A 25,447-nucleotide genomic window follows, 5' to 3' on the forward strand; every position below is an offset into this window, starting at 1 on the left:
ATTGGATGTTCTCCTTTTTTCATATAGTATTTAAAAGTTATTCTATGTATATTTCCCTATAATCTAACATTTTATTGGAAAAATATAAAATGCATCAATTAGGCAATATATTACTTCTGAATAGGAAAGACATAGTGCATGAAGGGTGTCAGGAAGAAGAGGAATAAGAAGGAGTACTGTTGGCGAGAGATATGAAAGTGTTGAGAGGCTGAGACGGTTACGCCTCTTGTAGAAGATTTCTCCTATAATAGAATGGAAGAACAGAAACATCAAAGAGAATCTGGAATTACTAAGAAGGGAAGTTGAGGGTACTAATATTAGAGCAATGTTCAAGTATCTAATCAAAACCAGGGCCAACTTTAGTTTCAAACATTTTGATTGGTTTAATACATTTATTTATTTGAAAGGCAGAGAGGCAGAGGCAGGGAGAGAGAGGTCTTCCATCCTCTGGTTCACTCTCCAGATGGCCACAATGACTAGAGCTGAGCCGATCTGAAGCCAGAAGCCAGGAGTGTCTTTAAAACTCTGCCACACGGGTGCAGAGTCCCAAAGACTTGGGCCATCTACTACTGCTTTCCCAGGCCATAGCAGAGAGCTGGATTGGAAATGGAGCAGCCAGGACTCAAACCCATGCCCATATGGGATGTTGACACTGCAGGCAGCGACTTTACCCACTAAGCCATAGCCTTGGCCCCAGTAAGTATACTTTTTAAAAAATTCTGGGTTCAGGAACCAAGACATACAGAAAACCTTGATGGCAAAAAATAGAATATATTTCCTCTTGGTTGTTCAAACTAAAGTAGAAAAATGCTTATACTCAGTACCCACTTGTTTATGACAGCCCTGTCCACTCCTTCCCCCATACTCACTTTTAGATATATCTGTATTCTAAAATGATTATGAAAATATGTATAAATAACTCATTCCGTGCCAGATTGATCTTATTTTGTATTTTGTATTTTATCTTTATGCTTTCTGGAAATGGGTCTGAATGAGTGAGCTGCATCTGATTATTAAAGCATTTCTTATCATGATTGTAAAATTCTGAAATATATACTGAATAAATGGCTATTTTGCAAAATACTATTTCTGTTTTGTATTATAAACTAACTTGAGAGAGGTAGTCTATTTATAATAATTTAAACATTGTCAAATATCAGTAATTATAAGAACCCAAGTAATAGCTGAAGAAAGCTTGATACTGGTTTTCAGAACTATGAATTGCTAATTCAAGTTAACTATTACAAAATATTCAAACATGTCAGGTCAAGAATGTCAGCTATTCTACATAGCAAATTATAAAACGAGCAATAAAATCACCTACTCGGAAATCATTTACAAGTCAGATTATATTGCTTTTTCCTATCTGGACGCGTTTCTTCTATGGGATGTTTTTCTTACAGGTCACATTTTGCATCATGTGAATATTGGACTGAAGGTCAAGCAATGTGTTCATCAGATTCCTTCTGTTATGATGGAAGCATCCATTCAGCCCATCACCCGGACTGTCCTTCGAGTGACACTTAACATCTTTCCTGATTTTACTTGGAATGATCAGGTAGAATTGTAAAATAGCTCTGTCTATGCTAAACAAAAATGTTTGAATTGCAAGTTCAAGTAAATTTGTCTCAAGGTAAGATAGAAAATCTTCTAAAACCAATATATATTGAAGGTTCATTAAAAGCACGATGGTAATATTTACTCTCATCCTCAATAAGAACATGTGGTATGGTAATAATATAGTCAGCCATCTAGGAATCTGGAAGTTTTAACATTGAATAACAAGTTTGGTGGATCCAACCTCACAAGGACTTTGCCACATGAGTTCTATCTTCTTTCATTTTACGCGTGTTAGCTTTACTTTTGCCATCTCTACATCTGTCATTATAGTCTACTAGAAATTATTCTTAGCATTAAAATAGTCATTTTTTAAAATCTTGATGTTTCTCAAACTACCATTCCTCTCATTTTCTTCAATATCAGACATGTAGAAAAAATATTTTACATTTTCCCCCTGATCACACATTTCTTTCCTGCCGAGACTGATTCCTCAGTGGTAGTCTTGAAACACTGAGTGGTTGCTATGATACATGCTGTTTTCTGAGTTATTTTCTTTATTTCTCTGAATATTTAGCAACTATACCTGGTCCTTATTCAAAAAGCCCTTCCTTGGTTCCCATGATTTTTCTGTTTTCGTTTTTATTTCTTCTTTTCCTTCAATAGTTCACATGTTACTATATTTGTATAAAGACAAATCTGGATCCTTTTTTAATTCAATAAAATTTAAGAAATTCATTTGAAAGGCAGAGAGATAGAGATCTCCCTTCTGCTGGTTCATATCCCAGAGAACTGCAACAGCTGGGGTTGGCTTTGGGACCAAAGCCAGAAGCCAAGAACTCAGTCCAGATCATCCACATTGGTGACAGGGACCCAGCTACAGCCGCTGCCTGCAGTGCCGGCATCCCATATGGGTACCGGTTCAAGACCCAGCTGCTCCACTTCTGAACCAGCTTTCTGCTATGGCCTGGGAAAGCAGTGGAAGATGGCCCATGTCCTTGGGCCCCTGCACCTGCATGGGAGACCCAGAGGAAGCTCCTGGCTCCTGGCTTTGGATCAGCGCAGCTCCGACCTTTGTGGCCATTTGGGGAGTTAACCAATGGATGGAAGACCTCTCTGTCTATCTGTCTCTCTCTCTCTCTCTCTCTCTCTCTCTGCCTCTTCTTCTCTCTTTGTGTAACTCTGACTTTCAAGTAAAAATAAATCTTTAAAAAAAATTTTCTGTTTAAAGGACTGTTTTTGAAATGAATGGAAGAACGTATTTTTTTCACAGTGTTTTCTTCTAATAAATCAAGCATTTCTTCGTAATAAATCAGGCATAGTTTGGTTTAATTTATTAATAAAGACAGAATACTTAATTGTTTTATAGTTAATATTGTCGAGCAGAATGCTGTTGCTTCAAGGATGGTAAATATGACTTGCCTCAAATTGAATTAACAAGAATATTTTTATCTTGTACAATAAAAGAGTCATCAGTAAAATATGCCTTGCACGTGGAATCTTCTGTTTAATGAAGATCTTATTCAGGGCCCAGAATGTTTCCATGTCTTTGCTCTGCTGACACTGCTGGGTGCTTCCAAAATAATTTCATGCTTTCCCTTTTACATTTAATAGGGCAAAAGATACACACCCTCACCAGCCTAGCCTAGGGTATGGGCCCTAAGACTATTTTTTTTTTCCCCAGTTGAATTGAGCTGAAATTTGTCATTTTGCCTCTCCCTTACCACTAACTGTTATCAGGGGAGTATCATGAACTGATTGACTTATGCAAACCAAAATTATCCTGAGGGGTGTGGTCTCATTCTCTTGAATCACAAGAAGAAAACTGAACAACACTGGGATTTGTAAGGATGAGAAGGGATGCAGAGAATGATGGATTGAAATAGATAAACAAAATATGCTTTATCTACTCAGTGGACTGCTATTTGGCAATGAAAAGAAATTAAGTACTAATGCATGCTTAAACAAAGATGAACGTTGGAGCCAGCACTGTGGTGTAGCAGGTTATACTGCCAACTGCAGCACCAGCATCTCATATGGGTACCAGTTCAATTCCTACCTGCTTCACTTCCAATCCAGCTGCCTGCTAATGTACTGGGGAAAGCAGTGGAAGATGGTCCGAGTGACTGGGCCCTTGCACTCATACTGGGGACCCAGAGGAAGCTCCTGGCTCCAGGCTTTGGTCTGGCCCAGCTCCGGCCTTTGCAGCCATTTGGGGAATGAACCAGAGGATAAAAGATCTCTGTCTCTCCCCCTCTCTCTCTTTTTGTCTCTCCTTCTCTCTAACTCTTTCAAAAAAAGAATAAATAAGTCTTCAAAAAATAAATGAATGTGAAAACATGATGGCAAGGGAAAGAAGCCAGTTGCAAAAGACCATATATTGTATGATTCCATTGATATTCATGAAATGTCCAGAAAAGACAAATCTATAGAGAATAGGTAGTGATTGTTAATGGCTATAAGGTTTCTTATGGTCTTGAAGAGATTCTAAAATTAGGTTATGCTTACCCAACATTCTAAATAAATTAAGACCATTGAACTGTATAGTTTAAATGAGTGAACTTCATGTAAACTGTATATCAATAAAGCTATTAGAGAGTGGAATAGATACTGAATATATGCATAACACTATCCCTTACTTAAGTTATGATATACATGGTATTAGAATACTACCTTTCTTCTAGGTCCATGGGACAGTGGGAGAACCCTGGTGGATTTGGGTAGAAGATCCTACAAATGATCATATTTATCATTCAGAATATTTTCTCACTCTAAAAAAGCAGGTAAATATGTATGTGTGGATATATCCTTATTATTTTGCTCTTATGAAAAGAAAATATAAACTAATTCCATTTTTACCTGATTTATCTGTGATTTCATAGCACCATTAAACCTTTGTATATCATTTTATGTTTCTGTTTAGAAACATAGTGATTAAATGTTACAATGTTGATCTATTAAATGTGGCCATAATTTGTGAAACTCAGTTATAACCTTTGCCATGGTTACATAAAATTTGGCTTCCAGAACTGTAGAGTATGTAAAATAATAATTTTAGGTGTTACATGCACATAATACTAAAGAGTATGGAATCAAATATTGAAAAGAATATTCCTTTTAAAATTCTCTATAAGTCACAGAGAAACACTCAATTTGTTATATAACCAATACCTCAATTGTGATTTCTTTCCAAAGAGAAAGTAAACTTCAGGCTAAGAGTTGTGGTACACAGCAGCAGAATTTCATAGCTGTGTTTTGTTTTCATTGGGTTTATCTTCATCATTACCATTGTTTAAAATTTTTATTAGTATGAAAAGAACAGATTTTATGTATTTCATTGGTATAATTCTAAGAAGATAAACATGCTTTCCTCCCTCAGTCCCCTTCCTTCCTTCCTTCTTCCCTTTTTTTCTTTGATTTTTGCAAAAACGTAATTTCAGCCCACTCTATATTCACAGACTTAATGCACCACTAACCTTAATATTCAATAAGTAGAGGGGCTGGCGCTGTGGCTCACTTGGTTAATCCTCCGCCTGTGGCCAGCATCCCATTTGGGCACCGGGTTCTAGTCCCAGTTGCTCCTCTTCCAGTCCAGCTCTCTGCTGTGGCCCAAGTGCTTGGGCCCCTGCCTCCGCGTGGGAGACCAGGAGAAAGCACCTGGCTCCTGGCTTCGGATTAGCGCAGCACGCCGGCCGTAGCAGCCATTTGGGGGATGAACCGACATGAAGGAAGACCTTTCTCTCTGTCTCTCTCTCTCACTGTCTAACTCTGCCTGTCAAATAAAAAAAGTATTCAATAAGTAGAAAGCAGAAAGACCACAGTTCCACAGGACCAAAAAAAAAAAAAAAAGGATAAAATCAACAATCAAATCAGAAGATGTCCAGTTCATTCCTATACATTTTTTTTGTATTCTGTATTAACTGCCACATATCAGAGAAAACATATGATATTGTATTTTTGAGACAGACTTGTCTCACTAAGCATGTTTCCAGTTGCATTTTATTTTATTGAAAAAGACAGGATGTCATTCTTTTTTTATGGCTGAGTGGTATTCCATAATGTATATATACCACATTTTCTTTATCCAGTCATCAACTGATGGGCATCTGGGTTGATTCCATATTATAGCTATTGTGACTTGAGCTTCAATAAACAGGGAGGGTACAAATAACTTTTTCATGTGCTGATTTCATTTCATTTGGATAAATTTCTAGGAGTGGAATGGCTGTGTAATATGATAGGTCTATTTTCAGATTTCTGAGGAATCTCCATTCTGTCTTCCGTAATGGTTGGCTAGTTTAAATTCCTACCAACAGCATTTACTGTTTTTGAATTTTGGATGATAGCCATTCTAACTGGGGTGAGATACAACCTCATTTTGATTTTGATTTGCATTTCCTTGATGGCTCCTGAGCATTTTTCATGTGTCTTGGCCGTTTTTATTCCATCTTTTGAAAAATGCCTGTTCATGTCCTTTGTCCATTTTGTAGCGGGATGTTTGTTTTATTGTTGAGTTTTTGAGTTCTTTACAGATCCTGATTATTAACCCTTAATCAGTTGCATAGTTTACAAATATTTTCTCCCATTCTGCCAGTTGCTTCTTCACTTTGTTGAGTGCATCGTTACCTTCTATTTATTATAAGTGATTTTGTTATTGTACTTTAGGTATTGATGGGATTGTTTTTTAAGGTAGGTAAATAATATGACAGCTGATATGGTGAAAATATGAAGTTAAATAATGAATGATGTCTGAGAAATTCTGATAATGAGTCAAACTGTTAAACTGTTAGTAAATGATGATATGCAAATGTAAATAATATAAACTAAGTTCAAATTTTACCTTTTCTTATATCAGGTAATCCAACAAGGGAACCATCCATAATTTCTAAACTACTGACTATCTCAGCTATTTGGAAATCCTAGAGAACTTCTTTATTTTTAATAAAAGACTAGTAAGATCTTTATATTAGAATGCACATACTTACTTTAGATTTTATTTCACAGGTCATTAGTAAAGAAGCTCAACTGCTTGTGTTTACAATCCCTATTTTTGAACCATTGCCTTCTCAGTACTATATCAGAGCAGTGTCTGATAGATGGTTAGGAGCTGAGGCTGTTTGTATTATCAACTTTCAACATTTGATTCTACCAGAGAGACATCCTCCTCATACAGGTAACATGTTAATGTTACTTTGAATCTCTGAAAAAAAATTGTATTGAATCACTGACGTCTAAAACTTGTTGTTTAATTAATGTTGAAAAGTGTGCTTTAAGGAGTTTCTATCTCAATCAAAATCTAACTGGTTAGTATAGTTTGAAATTAGACTTTTCAAAATCAAATCTATATGTGTATACATTTTGTGCACACAGCTAATGGTGGACCTTAACTTTTGTTCATTTGCATTCCTAAAGCATTAAACTGAGTTTAGACCAATTCTGATATTTCTACAAGCATGAGACTATTTCTATATTACTATGCTTTCATCTTTATTTTTATGTATAATCATTATAATTTGTCCATCTCTGCTTTTTCATGAAAATGTCTTTTATGATTGAATTTATAACCCCTGAAACCTTTGAGATATCCTCTTTTACTAGGATTTTTTTCAATTAAACTTATTTCTAGTACAGCTGGAGAGTACCCCTTATCCAAAAGTATTGTAACCAGAAGATTTCCAGTTTTTTGGATTAAGGAATTCTTTCATATATAAGGAGATATCTTGGTAGTAGAACCAAAGTCTAAACACAAAATCCGTTCATCCTGCATACTACACTTCATAGAGTCTGCATCTGTAATTGTATATGTTACAGAGTGTTTATAATACACCTGTGTTTTGACTGTCCCCACATTCTACTGAGATAAGGTGTTTAACTTTCTGCCTTTCTCAACATGTTAACACTCAACAATTTCAGATTTTAGGGCATTTTTTTTTAATTTGACAGATAGAGATAGACAATGAGACAGAGAGACAGAGAGAAAGGTCTTCCTTCTGTTGGTTCACCCCCCAAATGGCCGCTACAGCTGGTGCTGTGCTGATCTGAAGCCAGGAGCCAGGTGCTTCCTCCTGGTCTCCCATGCGGGTGCAGGGGCCCCAGCACTTGGGCCATCCTCCACTGCCTTCCCAGGCCACAGCAAAGAGCTGGACTGGAAGAGGAGCAGCCGGGACTAGAACCCGGCACCCATATGGGATGCTGGCGCCTCAGGCAGAAGATGAACCAAGTGAGCCACGGCACCTAGAGCATTTCTGTATTTTAGATTTTTTTGTTGTAGGGATGCTCAAACTATATGCTAAATTAATTAACATACTAGTGAGTTGTGAAGTTTTTTTCCCTCATCTGATGTACTTCTGTAATAAAAAAATTCTAACACTAAGGAGTTGTGTTATAGTAGCACAAAAAACGGATTTATGTTTGCTTTAAATGGTCTTGAGTCTTGTAAATAACATGTACACTTCACATTAGTTCTGTTCTTCCACACTTGCATTATAAAGACGTAAGTAGTGCTCTGCAATGTTTTTCATTGACATTACTTGGAAAATTTTATTTTTTATTTTCATGACATGAAGGAGTACCTTTCTGAAGTGCCCCATGAAATCTTTCAAAGCTATCCTCAGACTAATCTTTTAAATAATTAATTAGTGAATTAAATTTATTTTTCTTTGAGAGTCCACAGTTGATGAGTATTAATGTCAAAAGCCCCTTAGTCTACTTTATAGACAAATAAAATCAAATATTTCTGTTCCATATAATTCTTCCAAAGATAAAACTCTGTCTTTTCAAAATAGAAATGTTAGTTCTGACTACTGTTAATGAATACATTATTTGGAGTCCTTTAAACTTTGGCATTTTTGTCAAGAGTGTACCTTGTTCATTGTCTTGGTTTATTTTAGAGAGATACTTCATATTACTGCTTAATTTTGCACTGATATCTTGCAGAGTAGAAAAAAAATTTTATCAACCTAGAAAAATAATGAGATTGTAGTATCTATTGATTGACTCATTGAAGATGATCTTTTTTCATTAACTGCTTCTGTGATATCTAGAATATCATAATAAAATATGTAAAAATATTTAATGTTTAAAGTATATACTTTCAACATTACCACTAGCTTTATGTGACTACAGTACTTGATTTTAACGTGCATTTCTATGACATTTTAATGTGTATTTAATCATTTTTCTTTGAATTAGCTGATTTCTGATTACAACTTTTTAATTTCAAAGACAGAGAGAGACAGGGAGAGAATAAGATAGAGACAAAGACAGTGAGAGCTTTCATCATCAAGTTGATTCCCCAGATGCCCACAATGGCTATGGAAGCTTAAGCTGTGAGCCTGGAATGCAATTCAGATCTCCCATGTGCAAGACTGGGACTCCATTTCTTGAGCCATCACTGATGCCTCCCAAGGTCTGCATTAGCAGGAAGTTTGAGTCAGCCGGGAGCCAGAACTAGACGTTGAACCTAAACACTGCAATGTGGGGTGTGATCATCTTAATCAGTATCTTAACCATGAGGCCAAGCACCCACATCTGGTTATATTTTTAAAAGCAGTAAATCCAACAAAATGGCATGTCAGTTGATAATAGAAATGCACAAAATAATTTCAATTATTCCAGAGTCTATCTGGCTCAAAGTGTATGAAGGCATACTATTAAACCCAAATCTAAGAAAAATATTCACTTTTCACTAAACTAAAATGTATTAATTTAATACTACCAATAAAAGTGAATTTGATATTGTACAGTGTTTTTTTTTTTTTCAGTCTTACTGGAAATATGAGTTTTAACTTGCAGTGCCTTTCCTCCTCCCTCTTTGGTATTCAGTGTTACAGAAAATTCAGGAAAAAATCTGACACAGAAAGCATGCGATTATTTCTCAGTGATCTGTGTAATAGAGTAATGTAGCAAGGAAAATTCTCCAAAAATTAGCTGTTTGGTTTTAATTGCATGTTTTAGAAGAAAATTTACCATACTGTCAGTTTTGAAAATGTACCTTGGGGGGTTCAGTACTATGGCGTAGCAGGTATGGCCTCTGCCTGCAATGCTGGCATCCCATAAGGGTGCTGTTTCTAGTCCCAGCTGCTCCAATTCCAACCCAGCTCTCTGCTATGGCCTGGGAAAGCAGTAGAAGATGGCCCTGACACTTGGGCCCTTGCACCCACATGGGAGACCTAGAAGAAGCTCCTGTCTCCTGGCTTTGGTTTGGCACAGCTCTGGCCGTTGTGGCCATCTGGGGAGTGAACCAACAGAAAGAAGACCTCTCTCTCTCTCTCTCTGCCTCTACCTCTCTATAACTCTGCCTTTCAAATAAATAAATAAAATAAAAACTTTAAAAAAACAAAGAAACTGTACCTCGGAAGGTCTGTTGCAGGTTATAGGCTACTATATGCCCCTCATGGTTCTTTTTTTTTTCCTTCTCATTCAAACTTCAGATGAGTAGCTCCATCTTCCATAAATAATTGTGAGAGTAAAGCTGCTTTCTGGTTTTCTAACCAATACTTTTCTGGATTATGGAAAATGACAAGGTTGGTTAGATACTGAAGAGTATGTAACAATCCCTGTAAATCATTTTGATTTTCTAATCCCCAGAAACAATCAGATATAATTTTTTAAAGTTTCCTCATAGCTTTTTTTTTTTTTTTAAGGTTTATTTACTTCTTTGAAAGAGACCGTGGAAGAGATAGAGACAGAGAGAGAGATCGGTCAATTTTCCATCTGCTCTTTCACTTCCCAGATGGCTGCAATGGCCAAGGTTGGGCCAGGCCAAAACCAGGAACTTTATCCAGGTCTCCCCTGTGGCTGGCAGAGGCCCAAGCACATGGGCCATTTTCCGTTGCTTTTCCCAGGCCATTAGCAGGGAGCAGGATCAGAAGATGAACAGCCAGGACACGAACCAGTGCCCTGTGGGATGCCAGTGTTGCAGGCAGCAGCTTTACCCACTATGCCATAGTGCAGCCCCGTCATGGGGTTTAGTTTTTGTTTAGTCAGTTTTTGTTTAGTCAGTCATGCTCTGCCTCAGAACTCCACCATTCCCAGTGCATCTCCTGAAATTATCTTTTTTTTTAGAAACTTTTATTTAATAAATATAAATTTTGAAAGTACAACGGTAAGGATTATAGCGGTCCCCCCCCCCATAACCACCCTCCCATCCGCAAACCATCCCATTTCCTGCTCCCTCTCCCATCCCACTGAAATTATCTTATATTCGTTTCAATTTCCTTTGGTTACAACAGCAGCTCATTCAACCATTATGATTTGGTCAGTATCCAACTGATCAAAAGTATTATGTTGTTAGTAACTACTCTAGAAAGCTTGTAGATGGTTTTCTTTTCTTTTTATTTCTTTGCAAATTAGGGTGGACTTAATTTTCTTCTATAATGTACAGGCTTCATACAGTTGTTATTCAAGTTATTTTCCTGATTGGCAGAGAAAGGGTATTGTAGTTGACTTACAGAAAATTCCCCTATAAGTTACAGAATGCCAGTATAATAACCGTAGGGACGGGAGAAAAGTCTGTAATTGGTTTATGCAAATATTTATGTTAAGCTTTTCTTTCTTCTCAAAAGAACCAAGGATTATTGTAATATATTCTTTAAAAAACAGTATCCAGTGTTGTGCATGTTTTTCAGTTACTATATAACAGGACCTGTTGGATCTTTTCAGAATTACTGGATCTTCAGCCTCTACCAATTACAGCCTTGGGATGTAAAGCCTATGAAGCACTGTACAATTTCAGCCACTTTAACCCTGTACAGACACAGATATTTCATACACTGTATCACACAGACTGTAATGTCCTACTTGGAGCACCCACTGGATCAGGAAAGACTGTTGCTGCTGAATTAGCCATTTTCAGAGTGTTCAACAAGTACCCTACCTCAAAGGTTTGTTGAAAGAGTTGTGTGCTTACGTTTATTTATAAAAGGAAGTTCATAATTTCTGAATAGCCAGTTCTAAATATGCTGGTAGAGCATAATGAGTACATTTATCACTTGCTTAATGAGTTTCTCAAGGACAGATCAGTATTGGAATAATTTGCTATAAGAAATTTTAGCTTAAGCTTTGTAGTCCTCTAGTTAAATTTTTTTGAATTTATAAACATGATCTATTAAAGAATGTATATATTTAGTTGAATTTTTAATGTATCCAGTGGCACCCACACATCCTTTCCTCAGTATATGATGCTTATAATTCAGAGAAAATTTCACGATAAGATACCTAATTCATAGCCATATTTCTATGTAAGAAGTATAACCAAATACTTTTGATATGAAGGAAATGCTAATACTCTAAAAAATACCTTGATTATACACAGGAGCTAGATGGGTAGCTTTTATTTAAACATTTCTCCAAATGGTCATGATATTGTTTATTAGTATTAAATGACACTATAAGTCAGATAAATATTGACTTTAAGCTTTCTTGAATATAATGTTCTTATTTTTGTGTATTGCATTTATATATATGCTTAGGGTATACAATGTGATGCTTTATTATACATACATATTGTGAAATGATGACTATAGTCAAGCTAGTTGGTTAAATGTAATTCCAGTTAATAGCATTCTCTTATTAATTTAAAAAATTTAGTACTCAGCATTTAAAGATATACTTTAAAAATCATACTGTCCTATTTTGACATTCTCTGGAGTTTACTTTATTTGAAAATATTGTCACTATTTTCATAAGTCTCTTTTTGCCTATCTTCCCCTTTTAGGCAGTATATATTGCACCCCTAAAAGCCCTGGTACGTGAAAGAATGGATGATTGGAAAGTTAGAATAGAAGAAAAACTTGGAAAAAAGTAAGTTCTTACTTCTACTCAAAAAATATTCTTCAATAGTCAAAAGGACTAACAAATTAAAAGATCGGGGCTGGCACTGTGGTGCAGCAAGTTAAGCCACTGTTCACAGAGCCTGCATCTCATATGGGCACTGGATCAAGTCCCAGCTGCTCCATTGCCTTCTCGGGGAACTGGACCAGAAGCATAGCAGCCAAGGCTCAACCCAGTGTTCTGATAGAAGATACCTGCATTGAAAACAGCAGTTTTAGTTGCTGCACCACAATACTGACCCTTGTAAATAGATTTTATACTGCATTGTTTAGGAGATTATCACATGAAAAAAATTCTGTGAGTGTTCAGAACAGACATGACTTTTTTTTTACAAATATTTTCAATTCATAGATGGTTGAATCCACAGATACAGAACCACAGATATCTAAGGCTAACTATGTTACATATTCAACATAATATATGAAATATAAAAATCTTTGAAATGAATAAAAGTTACTAAATGCTTTGAAATCATTATATTTGGAGGAACCAGTATTTAAAAAAAAAAAAAACAATTTATGTTTTTATTTGAAAGGCAAAATGACAGAAAGAGGGAGACATAGACATCTTCCATCTGATTTTTCACTCCCATTTTGGCCACAACAGTCAGGACTTGTCCAGGCAGAAGCCAGGCGCCCAGAACTCCATCTGGGACTCCCAGAACTTGAACACTTTCTCAGGTGCATTAGGAAGCTGGATGGGAAACAGAGTAGCTGTGACTGGGACCAAAAGTCCAATATGGGATGCCAGCATTGTCAACAGCAACATAGCCCACTGTGCCACAACATAGGCCTTGGAACCAATCATTTTTCTGTTTTCCAATTGCTAACACAGATGTAGAAATATTGAGTAATATTTTAAATTTAGTTATCCTTCAGACTTTCCTATGTATTATTTAATTCCTCAGACTCACAAAGGCTTTTCTGTTCACTGTTTGTAAGACTGAGATCAGCTCAGCATGAGATAGCTCTTACTTTCCATGTGTCCTAATACATTTGAATTTGCCAGTGATATCTGTACAAAATTCCTATCTAAGAAATAAAACAAAAAGAGCATTCTTGTTTGAAAAAAAATTATTTATTTATTTGAAATGAGAGTTAACAGTAAGAGAGAGAATCTTCCATCCACTCATTCACTCCCCAGATGCATGCAGTGGCCAGGGCTAAGCCAGGCCAAAGGCAGAAACCAGCAGCTTCATCTGCATCTCCCATGTCAGGTAGCAGGGACCCAAACACTTGGACCATCTTCCACTGATTTTCTCAAGTAATTAGCAAGGAGCTGGATCAGAGGTGGAACAGCCAGGACATAAATCGGCACCCATATGGGATGCTGGCATCACAGGCGGCAGCTTTACCTGCTACACCACAATGCTGGCCCCATATTAGCATTCTTAATGAATGCCTCATATGTCTCAATATTTAAAACTGTCTCACAAAGATGTTATTTCCAACATATGGAAGATGTCTGACTTCTGCTTTATAAAATCAAATAGGACAAAGATTCTTTTTTTTTTTTAAGATTTTATTTATTTATTTGAGAGGTAGAGTTCCAGACAGTGAGAGGAAGAGAAAGAAAGGTCTTCCTTCTGTTGGTTCACTCCCCAAATGGCTGCAACGGCCAGAGCTGTGCCAATCTGAAGCCAAGAGCCAGGAGCTTCCTCTGGGTCTCCCACCCAGGTGCAGGGGCCCAAGCATTTGGGCCATCTTCTACTGCTTTCCCAGGCCATAGCAGAGAGCTGGATTGGAAGAGGAGCAGCTAGGACTAGAACCGGTGCCCATATGGGATGCCGGCACCTTAGGCGGAGGATTAACCTATTGCACCACGCACCTGCCCCGACAAAGATTCTGTAAACATAATCAAAGCGAAGTTTGATACCTTTGCCTCTCTACAAAAGTTAAATGTGTTAGGAATTTGACTTTATATGACTGTCACTTTATGGCAAGGAATCATCTTAAAATTCTGAAGAAATATGTTTTAAGTTCATGAAATTTAAAAAATTAAAGGTGGAGATAAAACAGTTTGAAGCAATATAAAAGCTTATTTCGAAAGAGATATGTCCTTGCCTTTCCAAGCTCATGTTTTGCCTGAGAGGTTAAAGGAATCATTTTGATTTTCCCTCCAGAGTTATTGAACTAACAGGGGATGTGACTCCTGATATGAAATCAATTGCCAAGGCTGACCTTATTGTCACTACACCAGAGAAGTGGGATGGAGTCAGCAGAAGCTGGCAAAATAGAAGCTATGTTCAGCAAGTCACTATTCTCATCATAGATGAGATCCATTTGCTTGGTGGGTACCACTCTATGTAAGGCTAATTTACAGACTTCCACTTTCTGGTATAAAAGAGTCTTATTAACTTAATGGACAAATGATAATTTTGTGTGTATATAGATGTACATTGTGTTTGTTATTTGATAAATATATGCAATGTGGGATGCTTAAATCAAGCTGATTAAAATATCTGTTACCTCACAGTTTTTATGGTGAAACATTAGATTAACTCTTAACAATTTTGAAATGTGCAATCTAGTAACTGTAGTCACACCACTCTACAGTAGACCTCACAGATTTATTTCTCCTGTGCAACTGAAACTCCACCCTTTGACTGGCAGCCCTATGTTACTTCTTCCCACCCCCTCAGTCTCTGGTGACCACTATTCTCTTTCCTTCCATGAGTTTGGCTTTTTACTTTGGTTCCACATTTAAGTGAGTTCAAGCAGTATTTGTCTTCCTTTGCCTCATTGATTTCTTTAGTATAGCACCTCCCAGGTTGATTCATGTTGTCACAAATGACACGATTTCCTTCTTTATTAAGGCTGAATAATACTCCATTCTGTGTGTGTGTTTGTGCGTGCGTGCGTGTGTGTGTGTGTGCGCATGTGTATTCCACATTTCTTTTTCCATTCATTTAGTAGTGGACACTTAGGTAGATCAATATCTTGGCTATTATAAATAATGCTGTAATGAACACAGAGTACAGATACCTCTTCAGCATATTGATTTCAGTTCCTTCGGATATATATCCAGAAGTGAGATTGCTAGATCACATAGTATTCTATTTTTAGTTCTCTGAAAAACCTACAAACTTTGACTTATGTATTTGCAGCAGCTACTATGGATTGGTTAAATGATTAACTTTCATTATTAATATTTTCTAGGGGAGGAAAGAGGTCCTGTCCTAGAGGTCATTGTATCACGAACAAATTTCATCTCATCTCATACAGAAAAACCTGTTAGAATAGTTGGACTATCTACTGCATTAGCTAATGCCAGAGACCTTGCTGATTGGCTCAATATCAAGCAGGTATGTAGAATTTTTATTTGCTAGAAACATGTAGTGAGGCTTAGGTGACCACATTAAGAAGGCCTCATAACATCATAAACTTAAATGTAGAAATTGAAAGTGGTTTCTCTTATGCTTACTCTAGATGGGCTTGTTCAACTTCCGACCATCAGTACGCCCTGTTCCTCTGGAGGTCCACATCCAAGGCTTCCCTGGGCAGCATTACTGTCCTCGCATGGCTAGTATGAATAAGCCTGCATTTCAAGGTAAGCTTCAGACTTGGAATGAAATAGTATCTGTCTTTTATGGTAGAAATCAAATTCATTCTAAATGATCGCAGTTTCTTTGAAAGATTGATCTAGGTACATTTGACAAATATCTAAAGCTCTTTACCTCAACTGTTAAGAAACATAAATATTAAATTACCTATTGGAAATTAAAGATTTCATGGATGATAATGTCTTTTTAATGAAAGAAAAATAATTGACTCCTTCTTAGTATTAACCTAAGTATTAAGGTGTTTTCTTATGGTAGTTGTAGTTTGATCAAATGATAAATTGTCTCTCCAAGTTTAAAAAAAGTCACATAATCTTAATTTTAGCAGAAACCATAAAATGTAGAAATTTCAGTAAACAAATTGCACAGTGTTTCTGCTTTTGTGTATTGTTTGCTTTTCCTTTTCTAATACATTTGGCAAACAAGAAAGATTTGAGAATAACACTCCTATTTTATTGAAATGTGTTTTATTTAGGCTACATAAGGAATATTTATTATATCAATTAAAAATCACCTCCAAAATAAATCTTCTAAAGTGAACTGCTGTTGATTGTGAGGTGACAGTTGTGAGGTGACTTTTTAGCTGCTGTAATTAGCCATATGACAGAAGCAAAGTATTGATTGTGAACCAGAGACCAATCTTGGCAGTTCAGATTATTTACACCTCCACAGAAGCATTGTACAAAATCACTAATGAACAATAAATCTCTCCCAGGCTGTTCAGCCACACCTGTTCTTGCAGCAGCAAAAATCCATTAAGCGTTGAGTTTTAAAAAGAGAGAGAAATCCATTCATGATTATGTGTACAGATGATAGCAATATTGTACTAATATGTGTATTTTACACATTTTATCTCTAATATGATTTATCAAAACTTTATCATTTATACTGTGTGTTTTGATAAATGATGAAAGTTAAGAAATGTATTTTTATATTTTTTTTGAAATTGCTTATCTATTTAAAGAATGACTGATTACATACTATTGATGGCAGTGAAGCATTTTGTGTTATGTAAATCAATGGTAAATAACTGAAATACTTGCACTTCTTTAGATATGGTATAAGCTATCCTTTTAAAGCATTTATTATACCTAGAGTGATTACTATATTTCTTTGGGCTTAGAAATATGATTTTGTGATAGCTTTATTTTTCACTGTTAGGATATAAATATAGTCAAGGTCATGTCAACATTTCTATTATAAACCTTGTTTCTTAGCCCATAAAAATAAATTCTGTAGCTCACAGATCAAACAAGAAATTACAAGGAGGTTGGACTTTTATATAAAATTTTTAAATATCTCTGACTGTTTTTAAGAGTTATGTAGATGTAAATTCTAGTTGTGCCATATTTTTAGCATTTTAGAGCCTATGGATAGCAAAGAAACCTAATTTCCAGTTAGGTCAAGTGATTTATTTGGTTGTTTTAAGTAATTTTTGTTTAATGCTTTGATCTATGAAAGTCCTTAAGTCTTGTTACTCAGGTTTTGAACTACACATCTCACCTCTTGTTTCTTGACTACACCTGAGCATAGTACCCTCTTCAGCTAACTTCCTTGTCTAATCTTCCAACTTAAAACCTTACATGTATATTTGAGAAAAATAGAAGAATAATATTCTAATTTATCTCTTACCTGTTTTGGGGGACAGACTATCCTAATTTTTCCATCTACTGGCAACAGAGAGGAAAATTCAATGATTTTTTTTTTTTACTACCTTTGGCATTTTTCATCACCCTATAGGACTTGACTCTCTCTCCAGTACCCAGGACCAGTGAACTCAGTAATATCTCTCCTTAGGCAAGCAGAAGTGTCTCAGAAACACAATTTAGTAACACAAAAAATGGGCTGGCACTGTGGCATAGTGGGTGAAGCCATTGCCTGCACTGCCGGCATCCCAGATGGCCACCATTTCAAGATCCAGATGCTCCATTTCTGATCCAGCTCTCTACTATGGCCTGGGAAAGCAGTGGAAGATGGTCTGGTCCTTGAGCCACTGCACCTGCGTGGGAGAATGGAAGCAGCTCTTGGCTCCTGGCTTTGGATCGGCCTGGCTTCAGTCACTGTGTCTATTTGGGGAGCGAACCAGCGGATGGAAGATATCTCTCTTCTCTTTCTCTTCTTGCCCTCTGTGCCTCTGCCTCTCCCTCTGTGTAACTCTGCCTTTCAAATAAATAAATCTTTTTTAAAAATGGAATTATATCTACAAATCACATTGAATCTGTTAAAAACTAATTAAAATTAGAATTAAAAAAGTAATACAAAAGTAAACCTACAATTTAGTGTCTGTGGGGGCCTCTTAAGGGAGTGTCTCAACCTTTAAGTTTCTCCTTCCTTGACAGTTCAACAAAGAACTTGGAGCCAGAGCAATTAAATCTAGGTAGAACCTTAGTAGGGCCAGCAACCTCTCCTTTCCTGTCATCTGTCCAGTTCATTGTCAGATCTGTGACATACCTGGAATAATTCTACATTTCATCACCAAATTAAGAATCTTCTGAATCAGATATAACATTTACTTTTAATTTATACATTTAAACTCATATTCTAATGTTAAGTGACTTAACATTTCATTTTCCATAACTTTTCAACAGCAATTCGAAGCCATTCTCCAGCCAAACCAGTTTTGATATTTGTCTCATCAAGACGTCAAACTCGTCTTACTGCCTTGGAATTGATAGCCTTTCTGGCTACTGAAGAGGATCCAAAGCAGTGGTTGAATATGGATGAAAGAGAGGTAAGCAATACATTTTACCTTCTATTTCTTATACACATCAGATAAGTTTGTATTGTATTGTAACAAATTAAATATTTAATTATTCTTAATTTTATTCTATAATGAAAGTATGAAATAGCATAGAAATTTAGAAAAAGTAGTAAAGGAAAGAAGAGTTGTATAATACTGCTATTTTCACACAACTGATATATTTCTTGCAATATTTTTTCAGTAAGTATTTATTTATATGTCTATATTTTTATTTCCTTTTTTCTTTTTTTTTATTTTTTTATTTTTTAAACTTTTATTTAATGCATATAATTTTCCAAAGTACGACTTATGGATTACAATGGCTTCCCCCCCATACCGTCCCTCCCACCCACAACCCTCCCCTTTCCCACTCCCTCTCCCCTTCCATTCACATCAAGATTCATTTTCGATTATCTTAATATACAGAAGATCAGCTTAGTATACATTAAGTATGGATTTCAACAGTTTGCTCCCACACAGAAACATAAAGTGAAAAATGATAGATGATTTTTTTTAAATGATGATGAAATCAGAGCAGACCTATTGTCATGTTTCATCCCAGTGAGAGTCAAGTTGGGAATTGATAATTTCTTTTCTTTCTTTTTTTTTTTTTTTTTTTTTTTACAGAGGATCAGTTTAGTATGCATTAAGTAAGGATTTCAACAGTTTGCACCCCCATAGAAACACAAAGTGAAATATATTGTTTGAGTACTCGTTATAGCATTAAATCTCAATGTACAGCACATTAAGGATAGAGATCCTACATGAGGAGTAAGTGCACAGTGACTCCTGTTGTTGACTTTACCAATTGACACTCCTGTCTATGGCATCAGTAATCTCCCTATGCTCCAGTCATGAGTTTCCAAGGCTATGGAAGCCCTCTGAGTTCTCCGACTCTTATCTTGTTTAGACAAGGTCATAGTCAAAGTGGAGGTTCTCTCCTCCCTTCAGAGAAAGGTACCTCCTTCTTTGAAGACCTGTTCTTTCCACTGGGATCTCACTCGCAGAGATCTTTTGCCAGAGTGTCTTGGCTTTCCATGCCTGAAATACTCTCATGAGCTTTTCAGCCAGCTCCGAATGCCTTTAGGGCTGATTCTGAGGCCAGAGTGCTATTTAGGACATCTGCCATTCTATGAGTCTGCTGAGTATCTCACTTCCCATGTTGGATCACTCTCCCCTTTATTTACTCCATCAGTTAGCGTTAGCAGGTACTAGACTTGTCTATGTGCTCCCTTTGACTCCCAGTCCCTTCACCATGACCAACTGTGAACTGAAACTGATCACCTGGAACAGTGAGATGGCATTGGTACATGCCACCTCGATGGGATTGAATTGGAATCCCCTGGTATGCTTCCAACTCCACCACTTGGGGCAAGTCAGCCTGAGCATGTCCCAAATTATACATCTCTTCCCTCTCCCATTCCCACCACCATGTTCAACAGGGATCACATTTCAGTTAATTTTCAACACTTAAGAATAACTGTGCATCAATTACAGATCTATTTTTATTTCCTTTTTTCAAAAGATTTATTTATTTATTTGAAAGAGTTACAAAGAGAGGTAGAGAGAGGGGTCTTCCATCCGCTAGTTCACTCCCCAGATGTCTACAATGGCCAGAGCTGAGCTGGTCCAAAGCCAGGAGCCAGGAGCTTCCTCCAGGTCTCTCACACAGGTGCAGCAGGGGCACAAGGACTTGGGCTGTCCTCCACTGCTTTCCCAGGCCGTAGCAGAGAGCTGGATCAGAAGCGGAGCAGCTGGGACTTGAACCAGTGCCCATATGGGATGCCAGCACTGCAGGATAGGGCTTTATACCACAGCGCTGGCCTGATTTTTTTTTTTTTTTACAAAATTACCTATATATAATTGAGCATGTACTAAATTTTCATAATCTTTGAGTGTCCCCTGTCCTCTTGGAACTTACAGTCAAATTTGCAAAAGCAGCTTTTATAAAACTATGCAATATGGGCCAGCATTGCAGCATATTGGGTTAAGCCACAACCTGCTATGCTGGCATCCCATATGGGTGCCAGTTCAAGTCACAACTGCTCCGCTTCCAATCCAGCTCCCTGCTAATGTACCTGGGAAAGCAGCAGAAGACCACCCAACTTGGGTCCCTGCACCCAATGGGGAGACCTGGAGGAAGTTCCTGGCTCCTTGCTTTGGCCTGGCCCCTCCCCAACCATTGCAGCCATTTGGTGAGTCAAAACAACGATGGAAGATCTTTCTGTCTCTCCCTCTCTCTTTATTTTATTGAACTCTGTTCAAACAAATAAATAAATCTCGAAAAAAGCCCTATACAATAGAATAATATTTTTAATTTAGAAAACACTAAGTATATACAAATTACAAATCTATTGTTATGATTTCATAAAATAGTAACTACCATTAAAATTCTAAATAATAAGTTCCTGGATTTGATATCATCTCTGGCACTTGACTCCCTCTATCTACTAAATATGAGCCCTGGGAATCAGTAATGATAGTTTAAGTGATTGGTTCCTGCCACCCATGTGGAAAACTTGGTTTGAGTTCTCAGTTTCCTGCATCAGCCTAGCCCAGCCCAACCATTTTGGGAGTTTGGAGTGAACCATCAAATGGGAGCTCTTTCTGTCCCTGTTTATCTCTATTTCTCAAATAAATAAATACCTTTTAAAATTTTTTTTAAATTTTTCTAGTTATGACTAGGCAGTTATAAAGCTTTTCCGTAAAAGTTGTTCACATAACTAAGTACTCACACATCTTTATTATTATAGGTTTTTCTTTATTCACAATTACTTCCTCAGTATAGAGTTCAATGAGTGACGTTAATGGATCAAATAATGCCAACACTTTACTGCTTTCATACACAGTGCTAATTACTTTCCAAAAGCATCCTGCTAATTTTTAATCTCTGTTGATGTGCAAATTACCAGCATATGAAAGTAACAGCTTTTCTACATTCTCATTTGTTATAATTTAGTAATATATTATAGATGTTACCTTATTGTTTTAATATATGCCTTAATTTGTTTATGGTTGAACATTCTTTTCATGCATTTGGTAGCACGTTGTCCTTTTTATTCTTTGTTGTTCGGAATTTCCTTTGATCTGTTATCTATTTAGTATAGCATTTATCTTATATATTGTGTAAGCAACTTACCAAATTAAAAAAAAAACACATATATAAAATTAAATGTTACCACTTTTTCTCCATGTGCATTACCATGCTTATATACATATTAGTCATTCACCTGCTATATTAGCTAATTTGGCTAGTTCACTACTTGCCTTTTTATCATAATATGTTTTTATAAATAGAAGGTTTTACATGTTAAGTAACAGTCTGTTAAAATGATCCTTTCTGTTTCTTTCTACTGCTTCTAAATGTAAATATTCTTACTTGTCTCTATGGATTTAATAAGTATTTTCCTTTTTTTAATATGTTTCCAGTTTTCCTTCTTATACTTTTCTAGTTTTTAATATTTTCCTAGATGGTGCAGTAATTGAATCAGTAACATAATTGATGTATTGTCATGTCTGTCCTTGGCTTCCTCCATGTCTATCATTGATGAGCTTACACAGCCTGGAGCACTGCTGTTTGGCATCAGTAAAAAACACAATGCACCAAATGAACTAGTATCCAGCCTTAACAGTTGGCTCACTTCTCCCCCTCCATTTTTTTTTTTTAATTTTTTTTATTTGACAGGCAGAGTTAGACAGAGAGAGAGAGAAAGACAGAGAGAAAGGTCTTCTTTCCGTTGGTTCACCCCCAAATGGCCACTACGGCCGGCACACCGCGCCGATCCGAAGCTGGAAGCCAGGTGCTTCCTCCTGGTCTCCCATGCGGGTGCAGGTGCCCAAGCACTTAGGCCATCCTCCACTGTCTTCCTGGGCCACAGAAGAGAGCTGGACAGGAAGAGGAGCAACCAAGACTAGAACCCAGCGCCCATATGGGATGCTGGTGCCACAGACGGAGGATTAACCAAGTAAGCCACAGCGCCAGCCACCTCCCCCTCCATTTCTGATAGCTCACTTAGGGTTGGTACTACTACATATTTGCCTCAGTATGTTATCTTTAACAGATACTTCAGAATCTTCCTTTTTTTATTTTTATTTTTATTTTTTTTTATTTTTTGACAGGCAGAGTGGACACTGAGAGAGATACAGAGAGAAAGGTCTTCCTTTGCCATTGGTTCACCCTCCAATGGCCGCCGCAACCGGCGCACCACGCTGATCCGATGGCAGGAGCCAGGTGCTTCTCCTGGTCTCCCATGGGGTGCAGGGCCCAAGTACTTGGGCCATCCTCCACTGCACTCCCTGGCCACAGCAGAGAGCTGGCCCTGAAGAGGGGCAACCGGGACAGAATCCGGCGCCCCAAATGGGACTAGAACCCGGTTTGCTGGCGCCGCAAGGCGGAGGATTAGCCTAGTGAGCCTCGGCGCCAGCCTTCAGAATCTTCTTACTTAGTTTCCCAGATGAATTTGTTATCCTGCAGATCCCAAAACAAACATACAGGATACCAAATGAGGACCTGAATATAGTGAAAGCTAACACTTTATATTTAAAATGTCATCATTACTTCTTATTTATATGCAGATACCAAATACTTATTCAAGATAATAATTAAAGGTCAAAATAATCTTGTCAAAGGATTTGTTTTTAAATATTTATTTATTTGCAAGGCACAGTTACGGAGAGAGAGAGAGGGAGAGAAATGTTTCATTTGCTGGTTCACTGCCCACATGGCTGCAACAGCCAGGGCTGGGCAAGGCCAAAGTCAGAAACCAGGAGCTTTTTCTGGTCTCCCATGTAGGTGGCAGGGGCCCAGACACTTGGTCCATCTTCCAGTGCTTTCCCAGGCACATCAGCAGGGAGCTGAAGTGTAAGTGGATCAGCCAGGTCACAAACCTGTGCATATATGGGATGCCAGCACTGCAGCCCATTTAACCCACTGTGCCACAGTGCTTACCTCAAAAGATTTTTTTTGTCCTATGTAGTTTAATAGATAATACCTAAATGAGTCATCCTGTTGCATCTAAAACAGTATCATAACTTAAAAGGCAAATGCTGAAAAACAGATATGCAGAATATTGATGATTTGGTTTATGAGCAGTGCCTATCCAGGCTTAATTTTATTTCTCTTGGATTTTATACCTAACAGTAACCCAAATGGAAACTTTCTTTGAAGTCAGGGTACAAAGTGCATACCTACTGAGCACATTTTGGATGTTTGCTCAAAGTATATAGGCACTGTGCATTTAGCACATATGTGACTCACATTAACTTCAAATATGAACCTCATGTGCTCTTCCCAGCTATAATATACTTCTATTACTTTAAAATTTTTTAATGTGTGATACTAAAGGAACTGGTTATATAGTTCAACCATTGTGTGAAATTATTTCTGTTTTGTATTTATTAAATTAGCAGAGAAATTTGTCAGCACACCTAAGTGGAAACCATTAAATTCACTTCCATGGTTTCTGCAATCATTGTAGATTTTTGCTGCTAAAAAAAGACAGAAGTTATGTTATTTTAAGATATTTTGTTTCACTAACCTCATCTCAAGAATAAAGCAACCCAGGCTTTGTTTTATGACTGTTCCTTAGTAATCACCTTCAAAGTCAAACTTTCAGAGGGTATGCAACTTACTACTTCATCAATTCAGACTGATTATACCTAAACCTGCTTAAAAGTAGAATTTCAGTTGTTAACCTCTAGATAATTAACTTAAAATAGGAAGACTTTTGGACATTTTAATCTTTGTATGGTTTATTTTCTGTAATATTCTTGGCTGAAAACTTAGTGGCTATTCCTGTTGCCCATGCTTGCACACCATTCGATGTATATTCTGTGAAAGAACACAGGTTACTGGTTGCCTCTTGTAGACAACATACTGTATTTGAAGGAGGCCAGGGAAGCACCGCAGCCATTACCCTGGCAGCTGTGGAGCAGTTGTCTCTGGCATAGGGCAGCATCCAAATCATTCTTCAGTTTATTGACCTTAAACAGTTGAAACTGCTTTTGGTATTGGAACAAGTTGAGGGCAGAAAGGAAGAAAACTAGGGGAAATCAGAAGAGGATGAAGAGAAACTATAGCTAAGATGCAATAGTGCTCTATTTTATTTCTTAGCAATGCTAAAAAGAGTTATCCATCTAATCAATCCAGTATAATCACCAAGTAAAGTATTATAAAACAGAAGGTCACTTTCAAATGTATCAGTGATATAAAATCAAACTGTATCATTTAACCTCAAAGCTACTTTAGAAAGAATTTTATTTTTATTTAAGGTAAACAAATTTCATGTATTTCATTTATACAGGTTTAGCAGCATACCTCCCCTCCTACTCTCCCTCCTGCCCATGCTCCCATACTTCCTCCTCCTTACTCTCTTATTTCCTCTCTTAATTTTTACAAAGATCTACTTTCAGTTTACTTTATAATGATAAGATTAGCTCTACACTAATTAAACAGTTCAAATAGTAAGAAGAAAAAAACACTGTTCCTCAACAATAGAGACAAGGGCTGTAAACAGTGATCTAATCTCAAAATGTCAATTTCATTCCTAATCATTACATTTTTGTTACTCTATTAATAGTTAACCACAGATCAGGGAAAACATAAGGTATTTGTCTTTTTGGATTGCCTTATTTCACTAAGTATAATTGTTTCTAGTCACATCTATTTTGTTGCAGAAGACAGAATTTCTTTCTTTTTATGGCTGAATAGTATTCCATAATGCATGTATACCATAATTTCTTTATCCATTCATCAGTTG

General features: G+C 36.9%; 1 protein-coding gene across 1 annotated transcript in view; it reads left to right on the top strand.

Moving 5' to 3' along the window:
* The window catches only part of ASCC3 (activating signal cointegrator 1 complex subunit 3), a 362,528-nt gene that overhangs the window by 216,461 nt on the left and 120,620 nt on the right, over positions 1 to 25,447 (top strand). Inside the window, exons 22-30 of the mRNA XM_002714874.6 lie at positions 1,404 to 1,558; positions 4,242 to 4,340; positions 6,562 to 6,730; positions 11,221 to 11,441; positions 12,275 to 12,360; positions 14,513 to 14,679; positions 15,549 to 15,694; positions 15,819 to 15,939; positions 18,538 to 18,680. Of these exons, the coding sequence (XP_002714920.3) occupies positions 1,404 to 1,558; positions 4,242 to 4,340; positions 6,562 to 6,730; positions 11,221 to 11,441; positions 12,275 to 12,360; positions 14,513 to 14,679; positions 15,549 to 15,694; positions 15,819 to 15,939; positions 18,538 to 18,680 (1,307 nt within the window). The remainder of the gene's footprint in view (positions 1 to 1,403; positions 1,559 to 4,241; positions 4,341 to 6,561; positions 6,731 to 11,220; positions 11,442 to 12,274; positions 12,361 to 14,512; positions 14,680 to 15,548; positions 15,695 to 15,818; positions 15,940 to 18,537; positions 18,681 to 25,447) is intronic.

The sequence above is a fragment of the Oryctolagus cuniculus genome, chromosome 5 (genome assembly GCF_051225735.1).
Source record: "Oryctolagus cuniculus isolate XC-2025 breed Fujian yellow rabbit chromosome 5, ASM5122573v1, whole genome shotgun sequence".
NCBI classification, from domain to species: domain Eukaryota; kingdom Metazoa; phylum Chordata; class Mammalia; order Lagomorpha; family Leporidae; genus Oryctolagus; species Oryctolagus cuniculus.